At 43.3% G+C, this 18,399-nt stretch overlaps 1 protein-coding gene across 2 annotated transcripts in view; it reads left to right on the top strand.

Moving 5' to 3' along the window:
- Positions 1-18,399, top strand: part of LOC308318889 (carboxypeptidase Q-like) — a 30,207-nt gene that overhangs the window by 8,845 nt on the left and 2,963 nt on the right. For both annotated transcript variants that reach the window (XM_080768604.1, XM_080768603.1), the window contains exons 6-10: positions 215-422; positions 13,027-13,138; positions 13,668-13,759; positions 15,532-15,627; positions 17,283-17,391. In XM_080768604.1, coding sequence (XP_080624730.1) covers positions 215-422; positions 13,027-13,138; positions 13,668-13,759; positions 15,532-15,627; positions 17,283-17,391 — 617 coding nt within the window. The remainder of the gene's footprint in view (positions 1-214; positions 423-13,026; positions 13,139-13,667; positions 13,760-15,531; positions 15,628-17,282; positions 17,392-18,399) is intronic.

The following is an 18,399-nucleotide window of genomic DNA, read 5'->3' as shown; positions in this document are numbered from 1 at the left end:
AGAATATATATATTCAAAGGTTTGCACTACATTTTCACGACTTTTCAAAAATAGCAGACCTTTACAAGCTCGTAGCACGAGCTTGATTTGCTATTTTTAAATAGCTAAAGTATGCTTATCAACACCAAATGGGGGTTCCAGCCCAAAAACGGGTTAAACCATGATGAAAATGAAATGATAAAACTCACCACACGTATGTGGCCTGTCTCTTCAGTCCACACACAGGCTGGCAGTTCTACCAGGACGGCGTGAAGCGCATCCCCACGGCCTGCATCACGGTGGAGGACGCCCAGATGATGGGCCGCATGGCCCGCAGAGGACGCCCCCTGGTGGTCCGCCTCAGCATGGCGGCCCGGAACCTCCCCGACGCCCAGTCCTTCAACACGGTGGCAGAGATCAGGGGCTGGCAGCATCCCGAACAGGTACCGTACGCCTGTCCTTATCCTATTCTGGGGGCGGGCCGGGAACCCCCCTTTTTGGTGTTTTTTTAAAGCATTATGTTATGCTTTAGCTGTTGGAAAAATAGCAGATCTACAAGTTCATAGTTCATAGCAAGTTCATAGACTTGTAGGTCTGTTGTTTTTGAAAAATCGTGAAAATGTGGCACAAATCTTTGAATATATATATATATATATATATATATATATTCTTTCAGAGCCAACGTTTTTAACTCAAATCTTTGCGTCTGGAGGGTCCTTGGAACTACATATTTTCAGACGGGGGGGCTCTTTGGCCACTCAGAATAGCCAAATGGCATTGATCGCGTGATCAACGCCTCCAGGTCTTTAGTTTACTCAAGTTGGGGAATAAGACCTGGTACTTAAGACACGCAAAATACAGCCCATAGGGTTTTTCAGAAAAGTGTCATGATTTTGAAGACATTGGTAGAATCGTCCTCAGGTCTAAATGGGTTATATAGTATAGATCACAGGCTGGTAGCATCCTGAACAGGTACGCTTGTATTTAGGGTAATTTTTTTTATTTTCCTTTCCTTTCATTTCCTTTCCTTTTCCAAGATTTTTTGCTTTTCTCCAAAGATTAGTTTTTGTTCTAAAATACAGAAAATGGTAGATCTAGACTAGGCTAAAGAGTTGATTCGTTTGATTGATTGAATACTTTACATTTTGCAGGAAAAAAGCACAAGGTCTGCTAAGAGGATTTATAAACCCAAGAAAGCGCTGTGGCAAATGCAGTTATGAGGGCCAGACCAGTTAATATGCACACACACACGCACACACGTGTGTGTGTTCTTTCTGCTTCACTACTACTATAACTACAAAATGTTTCACTTTACCAATTTAGATTGCATGGCAAGCATTTATCTCTCTCTCTCTTTCTCTCTCTCCCTCTCTCTCTCTCTCTCTCTCCCCCTCTCTCTCTCTCTCTCCCACACGAGTGATGTCGTGTCCTTCTGTCCTGTTCCGTGAGAAAACAGGAGACGGGCGTGGTGGTGGCGACGGCGGTCTTAACACAACACACATCTTTTGAGTCAGGACTTTGTGAAATAAGCGCCGTGCAAATGTTTTGTTATTGTCGCGATCGTTGCTACAATGTCGAGAGGAACCGAAAGCGACACATTTCACTGCGTGGTAACTCGTGTGAGATGTATAACAAAATGCCTCTTGGCCTGCTGAGCATTTAGAAGTGGTGGGGAAAAAGTACTCACATTCTTTTATTTAAGTAAAAGTATCAATACCGCAATGTAGAAATACTCTACAAGTAAAAGTATTGGAAATACTCAAGTAAAGTAGAGGTGATAATAATTAGCAATGCTGCTTGCACCGATATGGAAATTCTTGGCCGATACCGATTTCTTTAGTTTTTCTTGTTTTTATTTCCCCCTTGTTTGCCAGAGAAACAAATACATATGCAATACAATAAATAAATAAAAGTTCAGAATCTCAATCTACAGCTTGGTCGGCTGCAGATAACCAACATAGCCAACGCAAAATGTATATGCTTATCAATAACGGATAAACATCGGCTACTGCCATCGGTTAATGTCAATTTGCCCCTTTTGGTGTTTTTAAGCATTACGTTCTAATTTAGCTATTGAAAAATAGCAGATCTACAAGCTCATAAATAAATAAAAATCGTGAAAATATTTAACTGGAGGATTTAGATTTTTTTTCTTTTTTCGACGTCCGGTCTGAATGGGTACAGTGCTTACTGTAAGTAAAGGCATACTTAGTTACTTTCCACCTCTGCCGAAAAAAGCAGCACATTGTACTGTGTGTGTGTAACTCTAACTCTGACTGAGATGTAACTCGATCCGAGCGCTGAGCCCTCTTTGCCCCGCCGCGCGTCGTTTGGGGAGCCGCTGGCACTGCGGCCCTGCTGACTGCACACATTCCTACAGCTGTTTAGTCTGTCTGTGCTCCTACCTTCAGCAACGTGACGTCATCTTTTTACGGAGAACCACCAAGTGTATATATAAGGCCATGCAGCCCTCTGCGTGGAAATGCTTCATTTAAGCCATTTTGGCCTGACCTCGAAATTTACAAAAATGTCCTCTAAATTCTGACGGTTTTCTGAAATGCCTCCTGTTTCTGTATCAGTGGTGCTCAATATTTCATGTCAAGGACTCCCAAAAATATGTAATTGGCCACCAACCCCCATCTGAAAATATGTTGTTCCAGGAACCCCTCTGAAGCAAATATTTGAGTTAAAAATGTTCGCTCTGAAAGAATATATATTCGAAGATTTGTGCTGTCTTTTGGTGAAGAGATTTTGTATACCGTAAAAGCGGTGCACAGTTGTTGCAACTGAACTCAGGTCCGTTTCACTAGGTTAAGAAAAAAGTCACAAAAAAAGTCTCAAGTCAAGTCACTGGTATTTTTATTTCATTTGATCAAGTAAGCCTAAAGTCATCAAGTTTGTGAAGTCGAGTTTCAAGTCCAGGGCTAAAGTCGATAGCTCGATAGCTTAAAGGGACATTTCACCCTTTTTGCAAAACAATATATGTAAATGACGTTTAGAAGATTTAGAACACTTTCCTGGGGGTCTTTATGTGTGTAATTTGTGGATATTATAGATTTTAGCAGTGAGCCCAGTGTCTCTGATGTCATGGACACTGGGCTCACTTACTTCCTGGACTACAATTCCCATAATGCTTTGGTGCACTGCTCCTCCTTGTGGATAGGGGGTAAGGCTGTCTTACTGAGACAACATGTAGTCCAGGAAGTAAGTGAGCCCAGTGTCCATGACATCAGAGCCACTGGGCTCACTGTGTGTAATATGTGGTTTTAGATATTTTAGCAAAGACCCCCAGGAAAATGTTCTAAATCTTCTAAACGTCATTAACATGTATTTTTTACAAAAAGGGTGAAGTTTCCCTTTAATAACTGATGTAACTTGTACGCAACCCTTTTTTTTTTCAAGATATTTTGGCAATTATCTATTCTATGGAACGGAAGGCCTAATCAAGACATTGATTTGTGGGCAGCACAACATTGTGAGCTGGACTTTGTACACCACTGTCCTATAGCGTGATGACATCTTTATCACTGAGCTAATAGAGCTTGCCGCTTTGCGGAGGGAAGATATATTGCCTTTTGATCACTGCCTGTCAGTGCCTTGAAGCCTGTGGTCAAACCAGACCACAGGATCTACATTTCACAATAAATAGAGCAAGGGAAACCAAACCACGGCAGTTGAGTTATTTATATTGTATTAACATGCGGTATTCTACCATTCAGATTGGTCAATATAACATTTTGTTTGCTGAGTAAAAGGTTACTTTGTGTAGCCTTACGGGGGCCACAATAGTCAACAGTTGAGACCAACGGTGTATAGGAGAGACAGACAGGAGGACAGCTGAGAGGGAGACGGTGTGTAGGAGAAACAGACAGGAGGACAGCTGAGAGGGAGACAGTAGGACAGCTGAGAGGGAGACAGTGTAGGAGAGACAGACAGTAAGACAGCTGAGAGGGAGACAGTGTATATAGGAGAGACAGACAGTAGGACAGCTGAGAGGGAGACAGTGTAGGAGAGATGGACAGTAGGACAGCTGAGAGGGAGATGGTGTATATAGGAGAGACAGACAGTAGGACAGCTGAGAGGGAGACAGTGTAGGAGAGACGGACAGTAGGACAGCTGAGAGGGAGATGGTGTATATAGGAGAGACAGACAGTAGGACAGCTGAGAGGGAGACAGTGTAGGAGAGACAGACGATAGGACAGCTGAGAGGGAGACAGTGTATAGGAGAGACAGACAGAGAGGGAGACGGTGTAGGAGAGACAGATGGTAGGCAAGCTGAGAGAAAAGTGCGTGCGTGGGTTCAGTTGGAAATGAGGACATCGGAACACTAAATATTACTTTTCGTCAACCATCACTATTTAAGGTTTTCTATGGAAAGATGATTACACTGGGACTCTGGGAGTTCACTTTGATTTCTGGGGAAATATAATTATGACGTCGGTCCCTGTAGAATTTGCTGTTGCCTTAGCAACTTTTCTTTTGAAAAAAAGGAAATGGCTACATCCCAACTACACTTTATCATTAACATTCATTCATGCTATCAGAATGTATATTAGGAAATAGTTACAAAATACAAGATGGGAACGATTTCATTCATCATTTTTTGTAAGTTTAGGTTTTGGTGTTTCTGCCTTTATTGATAGTCACAAGTGAAGATAGACAGGAAAGAGGGAGGGAGAGACGTGCAGCAAAGGTCGTCATGAACGGGACTCGAACACGCGACTGTCAGGCCAGAGCCTATTATGTGGCATTCGCCTGGACCGCTAGGCCAGTGGGCTTCCCCCCTTTAATATAATTATCTAATTCGTCTGTCTGTCACTCTGTCCGGTGGCGTAACTGAAAGGCAAGCGTTCCGACCAACGCGGTCTCAAACGTGGGATGTGTCTGATATGAGTGGCCGAGGTGTGCAGTGCTGAGTGGCAACGCTTTAACCCATTCAGGACGGGAACCCCTTTTGGTGTTTTTAGCATTATGTTATACTTTAGCTATTGAAAAATGGCAGATCTACAAGCTACGAGCTTGTAGATCTGCTATTTTTTTTTAAATCTTGAAAATGTGTCGCAAATCTTTGAATGTATATTCTTTCAGAGTGAACGTTTTTAACTCAAAACTTTGCTTCTGAGGGGTTCCTGGAATAACATATTTTCAGATGGGGGTCAGTGGCCAATTGGCAATTACAAAGCATTTTTGGGGGTCCTTGACATGAAATACTGTAGCCTGGTTAATAATAAGCCAGACTAATATCACACAACACAGGCAATTTCTGTTTGCCAATGGTTTATTCGGTCTGGCTTATTAGCCAGGCTAGAAATATTGAGCACCACTGATGGGTATTTCAGAAACCTGTTGGAAGACATTCTTTTAATTCCGACGGCAGGCCTAACTGGGTTAATGTATGCATCGGCTTCCCCGATTGGCTATAACCCAAACCAGTTGGCTTCCCGGTTTCTCTAGGCCTTGTAATAATAACGATAAACCTACTAACCTAGTAATAATGTTAATGATAATTATTATAATAAGGACTATGAGAGAAACAAGGGATATACTTTTGGGGTTTAGGATGATTTAAAAAAAATCTTGAGTTCATCCTGTCATTTCAGGAATGCTAAATACATCACTGCCGTTACAGTGAAGCACTTTATAGAGGAAGTTAAACCACGAGATGAAACTTTAAAAGCCTTCGGATGATGTACTGCTTTATTTCTTCCCACACTAGGAAAAAAACCCTAAAAAAACAAAAGTATTTTAAGATCATGTCGATGATGGACACGCATGTTGGCTTCATCGTCATCGGCCTCCCGGTGCACATCCATCCAACAAACATGACCTCAACATGTTGACCAGACCATACATGGCTGACTGCGCAGCTGAGCGCAAAGCCTGCTGATTAAGACTCATTAGATTTCAACAGTCGGCGTGATGATGATGATGTGTGAGTCACGCTAGGTGGGCGTACAGCCGTACACAGGTTCCGTTGACTCTCCAGCGTGGGTGTTGTGTTTTTTTTGTTTTTTGTTTTTTTTTGTAGTGGGATGAGCCTTGTTTCTTGTTCAGGAGTGTTAACATGACCGTGAGTCATGCGGCTGGTCGGGGGAGGGAGAGGGGGGGTCCCACTGCTGACATATAGCCTCGCACGGCTGAGTTTTGGCCAAACTTGGTGATGGGGGGGGGGGAACTTAATGGTTCATACCCCTGGACATCCTGCATGGAAACACAAAGCGTGGGTGTGGGAAATGACTGAGCCTGTGCCAACAACCACCGGTTGGCCTAAAGCAACGACGTTCACTCACTCACTCAAGCGCTGCACTTAACTTCTTCTCTGCTCTCTACGATTATAATCGTAGCCCTAGGCTGAGGTACTTTTTTAGGGCTCCATTTTCGTCACCACCGCTAAACCCAAACTGCTTTGCCTTTTTTTTTCAATTTTTTTACTATTTTGCTAAACATTTTTTAATAGATAAAATGGCTAGTCTACAAGCTCACAACGTGTCAATGCAGATTGGCTAGTTGAACTATTCAAAAATGTTTTTCAAAATACAATAAATAAATAAAGGCCAAGAAGTTTAGGGATAAGGGGTTTAGCAGGGTGACGAAAACGGAGCCCTATACAGTAGGACGGTGCTAACGATGTACATTTTTTTTATTTTTTTAAATCCAGCTCAATTGAGCCTCCATTATAACAGGATTTTCAAAGACTCGTATCTCTAAAGCTGTCCATGGTGAGCTGTCGCGCATCCCGACGATCGTAAATCATTTGTGAGTTTGTATCGCATCGCTGCGCACATGTAACTGTCTAACTGCTAACGATCAATTAATGTCCTCACAGCAACAATGAAACAAGGATCGTAGAGTGAGTGCGGACAGATGGCACAGGTTACGTGTGCTTATGCTGCCACCTAGCGGGCAATAGAGGGTATGCACATCATGCATAAAGTGAATGGGAAATCGAGTGGCAAAGTGAGTTTAACGTCGGTCAATGCGATCAGATTTTCTGTTTGGATGTATGGACTGTCGAGGCCAGAAAAGTAGTTTTTTGCCACTCTGTAGGCATTCCTGCACAACTTCCGGGTTTGATGATGATGTCACGCCAGGGGGGCAGTCAGACAGATTTTTTGTGAAGCCACTAAGGAAATGAAAGTTCATATAATGGCCTGTTGTGGCGCTGTCATTGGGCTCAAAAAAACCCATAGCCCCATAGAAGTCCAATCCATCTATTTGGGCCCAACTTCACCTAGACTGTATTACCTTAATAAACATGGTCATGAATACTTTTTGCTTCCAGTCACTAGTTTAAAGTCTCATTTATAATGTCATAATATTGTTTTTGGAAAATTATGGTCCCATTTATAAAAAAAATTAGCATAAAGTCGCACATGTTCTGAGGGGCGTGGCTACCGTTGCAGTCTATGAACGGGATCCCCCACCCACTCGAGTCAAAATAAAAACCAACGAAGAAGAAGGGGGGAAGTCCCGCCTCGTTGTCTGGGCCAGCCAATGGGCCAGCTGGGCCCAAACGGATCTAGAAAGATGGCGACTTCCATTGCAAGGACTGACAGGCTTCATTTTACGTTCATGTTAGACCCGGGGAACGCTTTGTCCATATTTTTTACAGTCAATGTGTCACGCGCATAGATAAGTACAATTGTGGGTTATTTGTACTTTACTGGAATATGTCCAATATTCAGTACCTATTTGAAAACTTTAGTTACGAGTTACTTTGTAGGTTTAGATTATTATTACAATTCATACATTCAGCCTTACACACATTTCGAGCCATTTGAAAATGGCCGATCTACAAGCTCACAATGTGTCGCGATGAATATTGCAGTATTGATACTTTTACTTAAGTAAAAACTAGGGATGTCCCGATACACTTTTTTCATTTCCACATTTTTTCCACAATTTCTGTGTTGGCCGATACCGAATACCGATACCAGAGAATAATATATATAATGATAAAAAAGAAACATTTTGAAGTCCACCGACTGGGAATAGTATTTATAGCTATCTAGCTATATATCTCGTGTTGTGTTTATAGCAGACTCCTCAAATGTTGCACTTGCCATTTGGGCAACTCAAAAGCAACCTCCACATGCCCCAACATCTTATTTACCTGTCATTGTGTCAACCCTGTGGACCTGGGACCTTCACTGGCTTGTACTGGGTTATACTGGCTTGGACATGGTTCCACACTGGATTAAACTGGGTTTTACTGGCTTGTGCTGGCTTGTAATTTAGTTCCACATGTGAATGTGAGGGTGTTGGCTGCAAAAAGAGAATCTCGCAGTCGACTGACGTTGCCAAAATACATACATGCAATACAATAAATCTTTCAGTGACCGGCAAAAATAAACAACGGCGAAGGGTAGAGAAGGGACAGACGTGTCACAGAGAAATCTATATGTTTAATATACCAAAATACGTTGTGTTTGGCTGATTCAGTCGAACAAGTTAACCGTTCCACTGGAACCACAAGTGTAGTTTGAACTTGACCCCAGGAGGGGCGAATATTTGGGGGGGAACCCTGTGCGTGAGCACACGATTTTTCTTTTACCTTTATTTGATTATTTTGCCGTTTTCTTTTTTTTTACAATGCCCTAACCCCTAAAAATGATTTATTTTAGGATAGCAGCACGCACACACACACACACACACACACACACACACACACACACGATGACACACATGATGACTGTGATAGCTTCTGTTTGTTGTGTTGTCTTTGTCTCGTCGGAAACCGATTTCTGAAGCAAAGTTAGAAAACTGCGCAAATAAGTAGTTAATTGCAGAGGGGCGGGCGGGCTGTTATAACAATGTTTAAAACGCCAAAAGGAGTTCCTGCCCAAAATGGGTTCAAGATGGAGTGCCACAATTTTTGTATTTTTCCAGTTTTTTCCATGTGTTTATGAGGTGACGGTACTTTCATTAGACACCCTGGAGTCATTTTTATGTACAATGGTGTGTTAACTTTGTATTTAGGGTTTCTTCCTGGAGGCTGAACCCCTTGACAGTTTGCATGGTTTCCGCCGCCATCGGTGTATGAATGGGTGAATGTAATGCACAATCTATGTAAAGCACTGTGAGAGGGAGGATGACTGATTTAAGCAGTCACACCTGGCCTGAGTCAAACTAGAACTGGACTCAGAGCTGGGTGTGGCTGCGCACCTGTTGTGCATGGACTTGATCAAGGCACAACAGGTTCGCAGCCACACCCAGCTCCGAGTCCAGTTCTAGTTTGACCAGGTGTGACTGCTTAAATCAGTCATCCTCCCTCTCACAAGCACCTTGGATAAAGAAAGGCGCTATAGAAATGCTCAATTATTATTTTTTTTCCCCCTCCCATTAAATCCGCCCATGCACTGGAACAAGCTCACGACGTGTCGTATCTTCCCGAGTTGTGAGCTTGTAGATCTGCTATCGTTGAAAGATTTAAAATGGGCTAGCTTTGATTATTGGTACGTGCCATATATTTCAGCCAACGAGTGGCGCGCTACGAGCTTGTAGGTCTGCTATTTTAGAAAAATCAAAGAATGACTGACATAGAAACATAGCTTTTTCAGAAAACTGTCAGTATGTATAGAAGACATTTTTTAGAATCTGATCTCGGGTCAGAATGTGTTAAATCATCATCATCACAACTATAACCGTCAGCTGAAATATCATGACGGTGACAGCCCTCGTATTTCGTTGCTATTTGAGGTTAGATGGTTTCCCGTTGTTGTGTAAGCTTAGACCCGATCATCTCCCAGAAGCAGAACTTCACAATGAGGAAACTGAATCGGTGCTGTGGAACAAAGAAGTCACAAAGTTCCGATGAAACGTCGGTTCATGACGATGTCACTCACGCCATGTCGCCACTGTCAACGTTTCCCTGACGGCACTGAGACATGACAGAGGTCACATGTTTCCTAATAATTCCGTTGAGGCCAAAATAATCATATTTGAACTGTCAACCCCCCCTCAAAAATAATCATATTTGAACTGGCAACCACCCCTCAAAAATAATCATATTTGAACTGGCAACCCCCCTCAAAAATAATCATATTTGAACCGAGGACCTCCCAAAAATAATCATCTTTGAACTGGTTACTCTGACAAGCACTTGGAATTGCAGTCATTGCATTTAGTTTCACTCTGTTCCACACACAGATATTGTCAAAATTGCCGAACTACCGGTACAAGCTCACAACGCCTCACAAATCAGCTATTTTCACAATGTTTGCCTCTTTCTTGCATAATATTTGGCCAATTTGGACTAAAACAATTCTTAAAAGTCATTCATTCATAATGTACTGTTGCACATCAAGCTAATCATCTCGGGGTCCCCAAAATCATTTGGGGACTCCCCGGTTTGGGAACCTCTGATCTAGGCCAGTTAATTAGGTGGTTAAGACCACGTCTTCAGAAACATCACATCACACACTCATAGCTGTCCATGTCTGCTCTGTAGTCTATACATTATGATATCATCAAAAGAAAACGTGAGGGTTGCAACTATTTGACTCTTTTTGATAGAGGCAGTCATGGTGGCAAGACTGATTTGTTTTAATTTTTGTATCCAAAATGAGTAAATAGCACACACAGACTCTTCACTTACTAGAGCATGTCTGAAATGAAAGTACATATGAAATAAATGCTCAAACATGTAGCTAGGCGTAATGTTAGAGTCCACAGAACACAAGTGAACCTTTCAAGCCTGTTTTCCAACTCGCTGTTTTCTGCGAGACACTCCATACTTCAAAAATAGTGCCAAACTGAACAACCAAATATGTCAATTTGAAGCTATGATTCCCTGTTTTCGATTCGATTACTAACATTTCATTTGATTAATTTTCCCACAGTAGTTGATTATTTTATTAATAATCATTTAACTGCTAGTGACAAAAAGATCAAGACGAGAGAGATGAGCCATAGGCAAACTGAAGGGAAGATTCAATCACTGATGATCAGATCAAATTGAGGAATCTGCTTTAAGGAACAAAGAACTATAATGTCTTCCTAAGAAGTATAGTAATATATGTGGTTTCTTCTGAAATGCCTTCCTTCCATATTATCGTCTGGGAATAATATCTCCTTCTGAAAGAAGAAGTGGAACTGCCTGCTCATCAGTCAGGATTTGACATGATGTACTATTTCCATATGTATCCCTTTCATAACTGTAGGGTGGCATCTTGTGGTGCTAGCAGGGCTCGAAATAGCGACCATTTTGGTCGCAAATGCGCCTGAATTTTAATCTGTGCGATCTCAAAATATAACTGGGCGCACCAGTGCTACTGCATATAATTACTGTAGTGCGACCAAAACGATCGCGACCGAAAGTGTCGCGGGCCGGTTCCCTCCCGCGAGATGATTTAAACTTGTAGAGCATAAAGATCTGAGCATGTCAAAAAAAAAGTAAGTTCCTAGTCCATTCCTGTCCAGAGTTATGATTGTTTAAAGAAATATCTCCTTGGCTTCTTCTACTTCCTCTAACCTCCCGTCAGTCCGTGGACTGATTGGGTGATCAACATCAGCTGGACCTGAGGTCCTCAGCTGTGAGAGACAACAAAAGGGCTCAATTGAATGGAATGTGTGGAGTCACACACACACATTTATGATGACGTTATGAAAATAACTTCTCATAAATATATACAGTAGGCCTATATATATATATATATATATTTATTTTTTTACTTCAATCAAAAAGCAGGCCTACATAAAACAAAGGGTTTTGTAGCCATTTACAAATTCAGAAATTATAGCAGAGACAGTATTTAGAATTTAATTATATTTTCAACTGGTTTATTGCCACAAAAATAGCATCTCATACCAACTGGCTTGTAGGCCAGTGGTTCCCAAAGTGGGGTCCGGGGATCCCTAGGGGTCCTCGGTTAAATGATAGTTAGGAACCAAATGGACCCTTATGGGTCTGAAACTCTGAGAGTGTACTACATACTATGGGTAAACCAATTTCACTGTACATTTGTACACTCAGTTAAATTAACTTTGATTTTATGGGTCCCAGAGATAGAAATGGGGAACGGTAGCCTAATTCAGGTCAAACTGGGGGTCCTTGAAATGTAAATAACTGAAAATCACTGCTAGAGCCGTAAAAATCTTCTCATATGGGGGTCCCTGGCATATATTTTCAAATGGGGGTCCGTGGGCTAATGAGTGTCAATTTGAGGGTGCTTGACATGAAAAATGTTGGGAACCACTGCTGTAGGCTACAAGTGTAATAATAATGAATGTAACATTTTTTTTTCGCAAATTACATATTGGTGCTCGTAAAATTTTGGTGGGTGCTCCTAATTTTTTTCTGGTGCTCCTTCATTCTGAATTTGGGAGCACCAGTGCTACCAAGTAAAAAAGTTAATTTCGAGCCCTGGCTAGATGCACCACTTCATCAATAACATGTTCTCTGAATAAAAACTAAATCATATTGTTTATCTTATAGAGTATATTGGACCCTGGGAATATTATATTTACTCCCAATAGATTTTGAATGTGCACCAAGAAAAAAGGAGAAACTCCTATATCTAAAGCTCAGTGTTTTGAAACATGACGTATGTAGTTATTCTACTGTATGTGTTTTGGCTATTTCAGTCAGTAGGTTCTGTCTCAAATGAACAACATCAGATCGGAAAAACACCAGGTACCACAGTAACGTGTACGACAAATAGTTTACTTTGTATGACAAATAGTATCACATCGCGACACGACGTGTACAAAAATGTAAATGCACTAATGCCGACAACATATTTTGAGATGGCCGGTCCGCGACCAAATTACATACCTTGACATGAAAAGGTTTTAAACACCCAAAACCCCAGCGTTGGCTTTGGCCAGACTGATGACATGGATTCACTCTCACTTCCTGCCCAGGTTACAGGTAACCCCCGATACTGCTGCACACCTCTCACCCTCCCTCCTCCACTGTGTGTGTGTGTGTGTGTGTGTGTGTGTGTGTGTGTGTGTGTGTGTGTGTGTGTGTGTGTGTGTGTGTGTGTGTGTGTGTGTGTGTGTGTGTGTGTGTGTGTGTGTGTGTGTGTGTGTGTCTCCTGTCAGGTGGTGTTACTGAGCGGCCATTTGGACAGCTGGGACGTGGGCCAGGGCGCCATGGACGATGGGGGCGGGGCCATCATCTCCTGGGAGGCCCTGTCAATCATCAAGGACCTGGGTAATGAAAAGGGACACGTTTTTTTTGCAATAACTCGCGACAGACGGGTCATCATGAACGCGGCAGGGTTTTTGGCGTGACGCATGATGGCCTGTAGTGAGCTGTTGCTTTTATAATACACACACTTACCATATTATATGACAACACTCGCCATAGGCTCCATGCCAGTGGTTCTCCAATGGGAGAGTGTGTGTGTGTGTGTGTGTGTGTGTGTGTGTGTGTCCCTGGTGGCACGCAGAGGTACTACAGGGTACGTGAGAGAAAGTAGAAACTGGGAAAAACTAGTTAAAACCCAATAAAGGCCAGGAACGTGGCATTACGTTAAGTACATCGTACTCTAAAAACAAACATTAAAAGTCCATATGACGTCACGTTTAGTTTCCAAAAGCCAGACGTTGGAGGGGCTACAGCGGCGCCGGCGCCCCTCAAATGACATTCATAAGATTGACGTCCTAAAACGTTGATATCCTCACAACGTATAATGTAGTAATGTGTGTGTGTGTGTGTGTGTGTGTATGTGCGTGTCCAGGTCTGCGCCCCAGGAGGACCCTCAGAGCAGTGCTGTGGACGGGAGAGGAACAGGATGGTGTCGGATCACAGCAGTACTACAACACCCACAAGGTGTGGTTCACTTTAGTACTACAACACCCACAAGGTGTGGGTCACTTTAGTACTACGACACCCAAAAGGTGTGTGTGGTTCACTTTAGTACTACAACACCCACAAGGTGTGGGTCACTTTAGTACTACGACACCCAAAAGGTGTGTGTGGTTCACTTTAGTACTACAACACCCACAAGGTGTATGTGGGTCACTTTAGTACTACAACACCCATAAGGTGTGTGTGGTTCACTTTAGTACTACAACACCCATAAGGTGTGTGGTTCACTTTAGTACGAGTAAGACGCGCAAACGCGGGAAGCGAACGCAGCTCGTACATATTTGGGTTTTGGACGTATAGCTGCTTTGGGGACTCCTTATATGGTGCCCCTTTTGTGCCCATAATTGGAGCTGAGTGGACCTGGCCCCTTTTGTGCCCATATATGGAGCTGATGCAACACACTCCATATTTGGATAGCGGGACAGACACACGGACAGACAGACAGACAGACAGACAGACAGACATGATCTGCTAGGTCTCATAGTAAGTGCTCACTGCGTTCGCAACTACAACACCCATAAGGTGTGTGGTTCACTTTAGTACTACGACACCCACAAGGTGTGTGGTTCACTTTAGTACTACAACACCCATAAGGTGTGTGGTTCACTTTAGTACTACAACACCCATAAGGTGTGTGGTTCACTTTAGTACTACGACACCCACAAGGTGTGTGGTTCACTTTAGTACTACAACACCCATAAGGTGTGTGGTTCACTTTAGTACTACGACACCCACAAGGTGTGTGGTTCACTTTAGTACTACAACACCCACAAGGTGTGTGGTTCACTTTAGTACTATACGACACCCACAAGGTGTGTGGTTCACTTTAGTACTACAACACCCACAAGGTGTGTGGTTCACTTTAGTACTACGACACCCACAAGGTGTGTGGTTCACTTTAGTACTACGACACCCACAAGGTGTATGTGGTTCACTTTAGTACTACAACACCCATAAGGTGTATGTGGTTCACTTTAGTACTACAACACCCACAAGGTGTGTGGTTCACTTTAGTACTACGACACCCACAAGGTGTGTGGTTCACTTTAGTACTACAACACCCACAAGGTGTGTGGTTCACTTTAGTACTACGACACCCACAAGGTGTGTGGTTCACTTTAGTACTACGACACCCACAAGGTGTGTGGTTCACTTTAGTACTACGACACCCACAAGGTGTGTGGTTCACTTTAGTACTACGACACCCACAAGGTGTGTGGTTCACTTTAGTACTACGACACCCACAAGGTGTGTGGTTCACTTTAGTACTACGACACCCACAAGGTGTGTGGTTCACTTTAGTACTACGACACCCACAAGGTGTGTGGTTCACTTTAGTACTACAACACCCACAAGGTGTGTGGTTCACTTTAGTACTACGACACCCACAAGGTGTGTGGTTCACTTTAGTACTACAACACCCACAAGGTGTGTGGTTCACTTTAGTACTACAACACCCACAAGGTGTGTGGTTCACTTTAGTACTACAACACCCACAAGGTGTGTGGTTCACTTTTACTGTCGCTCACCTGCTTGTTAGGGAAGCTCGAGGTTGTCTGTTTGAATCCTCACAGGGCGGAAGTGCAGTGAGACACATAAGACCTCCTCCGACTTGGCAACGTCAAATAATATATCTATATTTATTTTGGTCCGTAACGGCTTTGATCTCGCTGCCCGTTTCTAAATGTGTCTTTGTGTCTTCCCCCCCCCCCCCCCCCCCCCCTATCTCCCAGGTGAATCTGTCCAACTATGACCTTGTGATGGAGTCTGACTTGGGGACGTTCACACCGGTGGCTTTAAATTTCAGCGGCAGTGACGCGGCATGGAAGGTAATAACGTTAGATAGTGTGTGTGTGTGATGGTTTTAGTTCCCCAAACAGTGGGACTGTGGGTCTCGGACACATTACATTTTTTTGTTTCCAACATTTTGTTTTTATTTTCAAACAACATTAAAAAAAAAAGGAGAAAACAAATTAAATTTTCAGTACATTCATGAAGAAATCAAAGAAAGGTCAAAGAAATTCCATAAATTAGAAAACGCATGTTTAAGAAGTAGTGAAAATAGACAATCTACAAGCTCAACGTGGCCTAAAAAGATGCATTGTGAGCTTGTAGAACTGATATTGTCACTACTTTGAGTCTCTTTTGGTTCTGAAGCGCTGAAACGTTTAGAAGGCCTTTGATCCAATCTCACCAGAGCCGTCCAGTGTTTCTCTCTCTGCCACGCCACTGTCTGTCTCACTGAGGTATCTTAGCACAGAGATTGGTCAGCTCCCAGTGACTGACCACCACAGCAGTCTGCGGTGGCACTGGGTTGTACCAAGGAAGCTCTGAGAAGGAAGTGCAGTGGTCAGGTGACTGGGCTGCGCCATGACACTTTCATGGACACTTTCATGGGAGCCAAACTTCCCGGAAGTTTGGCAGAATGCACTGGAGTCAATGAGAGCTCAGTGACCAGCTCATGAACAAACATTATTTATGAACAATTGAGACCTTTCGTAAAGTAATCACTTCTGGAAAATAACAGAAGACATGTAACACATTATTGTCTGCTGTGTTGTTATTCGATGTGTACACTGTGTCATTTTTATAGAGGTATGGTATCTAAAAGAGCACAAAGTACCTTTCTGAGGGCACCAAAGTATCGCGAGACTTCCCACCGTTTCCTGTCTGGCAGCAAATTCTCGCGATACTTCGGAGCCAGAAACGATACCTGCTGCTGATTACATCCTCGGATAACATTTTATACTGTGCACTCTGTGCACATCGAAAAGTAAGTGATTCGAAAACAACCTGTGATATGTCTTCTGTTATTTTCCAGAAGTGATTACTTTACAAAAGGTCTCAATTGTTCATGAATAATGCTGGTCCAGCCGGCTCCATTCACTGCCATGTATTCATTGCACTTCTGGTGTGAGTTTGGCTCCCATGAAAGTGTCATGGCGCAGCCCAGTCACGTGACCACTTCCCTTCCTTCTCAGAGCTTCCTTGGGTTGTACTGGCTTGTTCTTAAACACAATGGATGCTGCCAGCATCTTTCAAAATATAAGCGCTAGAGTGCCAGGAGATATGGCAGATTTTTACTCTGAAAGGTCCCCACCCGTCCGTTCCCCACCAAAACCGGTAGGCATAATGTTCCATTCTTACCTCGCGCTGGTCACGCTAAAGTCTCTCTAGACGCGTTACTCTTCCAAACGAGAGGCATGCTGAAGTCAGAAATGAAGATTGGTGGAAAACCATGGAGAGTTCCCTAGATTAGGAGCCATTCTTTCTGAGCCGTAAACAAGGAAGTGAACGGTAGCACGTGCGTGCGTGCGTGAAACAACCATATATTTGGTTATATCAATTTTTAAAAAGCCCTAAAGTCGTGTATACATGTCCAAGGCCTCCTGTGGTACGTGACGTGTATACACAATTGTGGAGTCACTGGGTTTCTGTCCTTAAATAAAGGTATTGCCATAATATTGTATCTCCACAACACCAGGTGATGGAGCACGTTGTTCAACTGCTGGCTCCCATGAACACCACCACCAAACTGGAGCCCCAGCCTAGGGGGTTAGATATATCACCCTGGATGAAGGCCGGGGTCCCAGGTACGTCTGTCTGTCTGTCTAATCTGTTCAAAATACGTGTCTGTCTGTCTGTCTGTCTGTCTGTATGTCTAATCTGTTCAAAATACGTGTCCGTCTGTCTGTCCGTCCGTCCATCTTTTATCCTAGGCTTGTGCATTACGTTCAGCCATTCACACACACATTCAGTCACCGCATGGTTCCCATCGGGCGCTCTCCCAGCCACTGAGCCACTGCCAGGCCGCGTCTCTGTACCTCTTTGCAGTTACTGTTTTTTTTTTTTTTTATGAACTGAACTCCTCATCTCCTGCTGCCTCTGGACTTTGGTTTCAGAAGTGAAATTGCTGCGTGCAGCAAAACGGCGCATAAACACATCCTCTTATTCACAGTTCACACACGCGACAAGACGTTACAGTACAGTATATACCGTACGACACATGATGAGAGGTTCTAGTGTCAAGAGTGTGGTTTCCATGGTGGTGGTTTAAGTGGTCCAGACAACCTGTGTTGTTCATGTGTTTTTAACCCATTCTGACCTGAGATCAGATTCATACGAGGTTTCCACTGGACACACACTGTTCTGATTAACCCATTCTGACCTGAGATCAGATTCTAAAAATGTCAGTCGTTCTTCGATTTTTCAAAAATAGCAGACCTACAAGCTCGTAGCGCGCCACTCGGTGGCGCGCTATGAGCTTGTAGAGCTTGTAGAATAAATGACAGCAGCGTGTGTGGCAGCCATTCAGGACTAGGTCCTCAGTAGGACTCATGTATGACTAGGTCTTTCATGAGCTGTTGTTATGGCTCATACATAGTCTGGATTTTCGGTGGTGAGGTGACCACCGAACTACAACATGACGTCACAAGCCACGGTGAAGAGCAAACCACCGCTCCAGCCCTTCTCTCTGTTTTTACTCGCCACCGCTCAATGTTATTTCAGCTCCGGTGGTCAGCTCACCACCGGAGTGGTGGTCACCTCATCACCGAAAATCCAGACTATGAAAAGGCCTTTAGTCGGGTTTCACCGACAAA

The sequence above is a fragment of the Protomyctophum bolini genome (assembly GCF_963924005.1).
Source record: "Protomyctophum bolini genome assembly, chromosome: 7".
Lineage (NCBI taxonomy): Eukaryota > Metazoa > Chordata > Actinopteri > Myctophiformes > Myctophidae > Protomyctophum > Protomyctophum bolini.
Note: the sequence above shows the minus strand (reverse complement) of the source record. Positions and strands in the feature narration are given on the sequence as shown.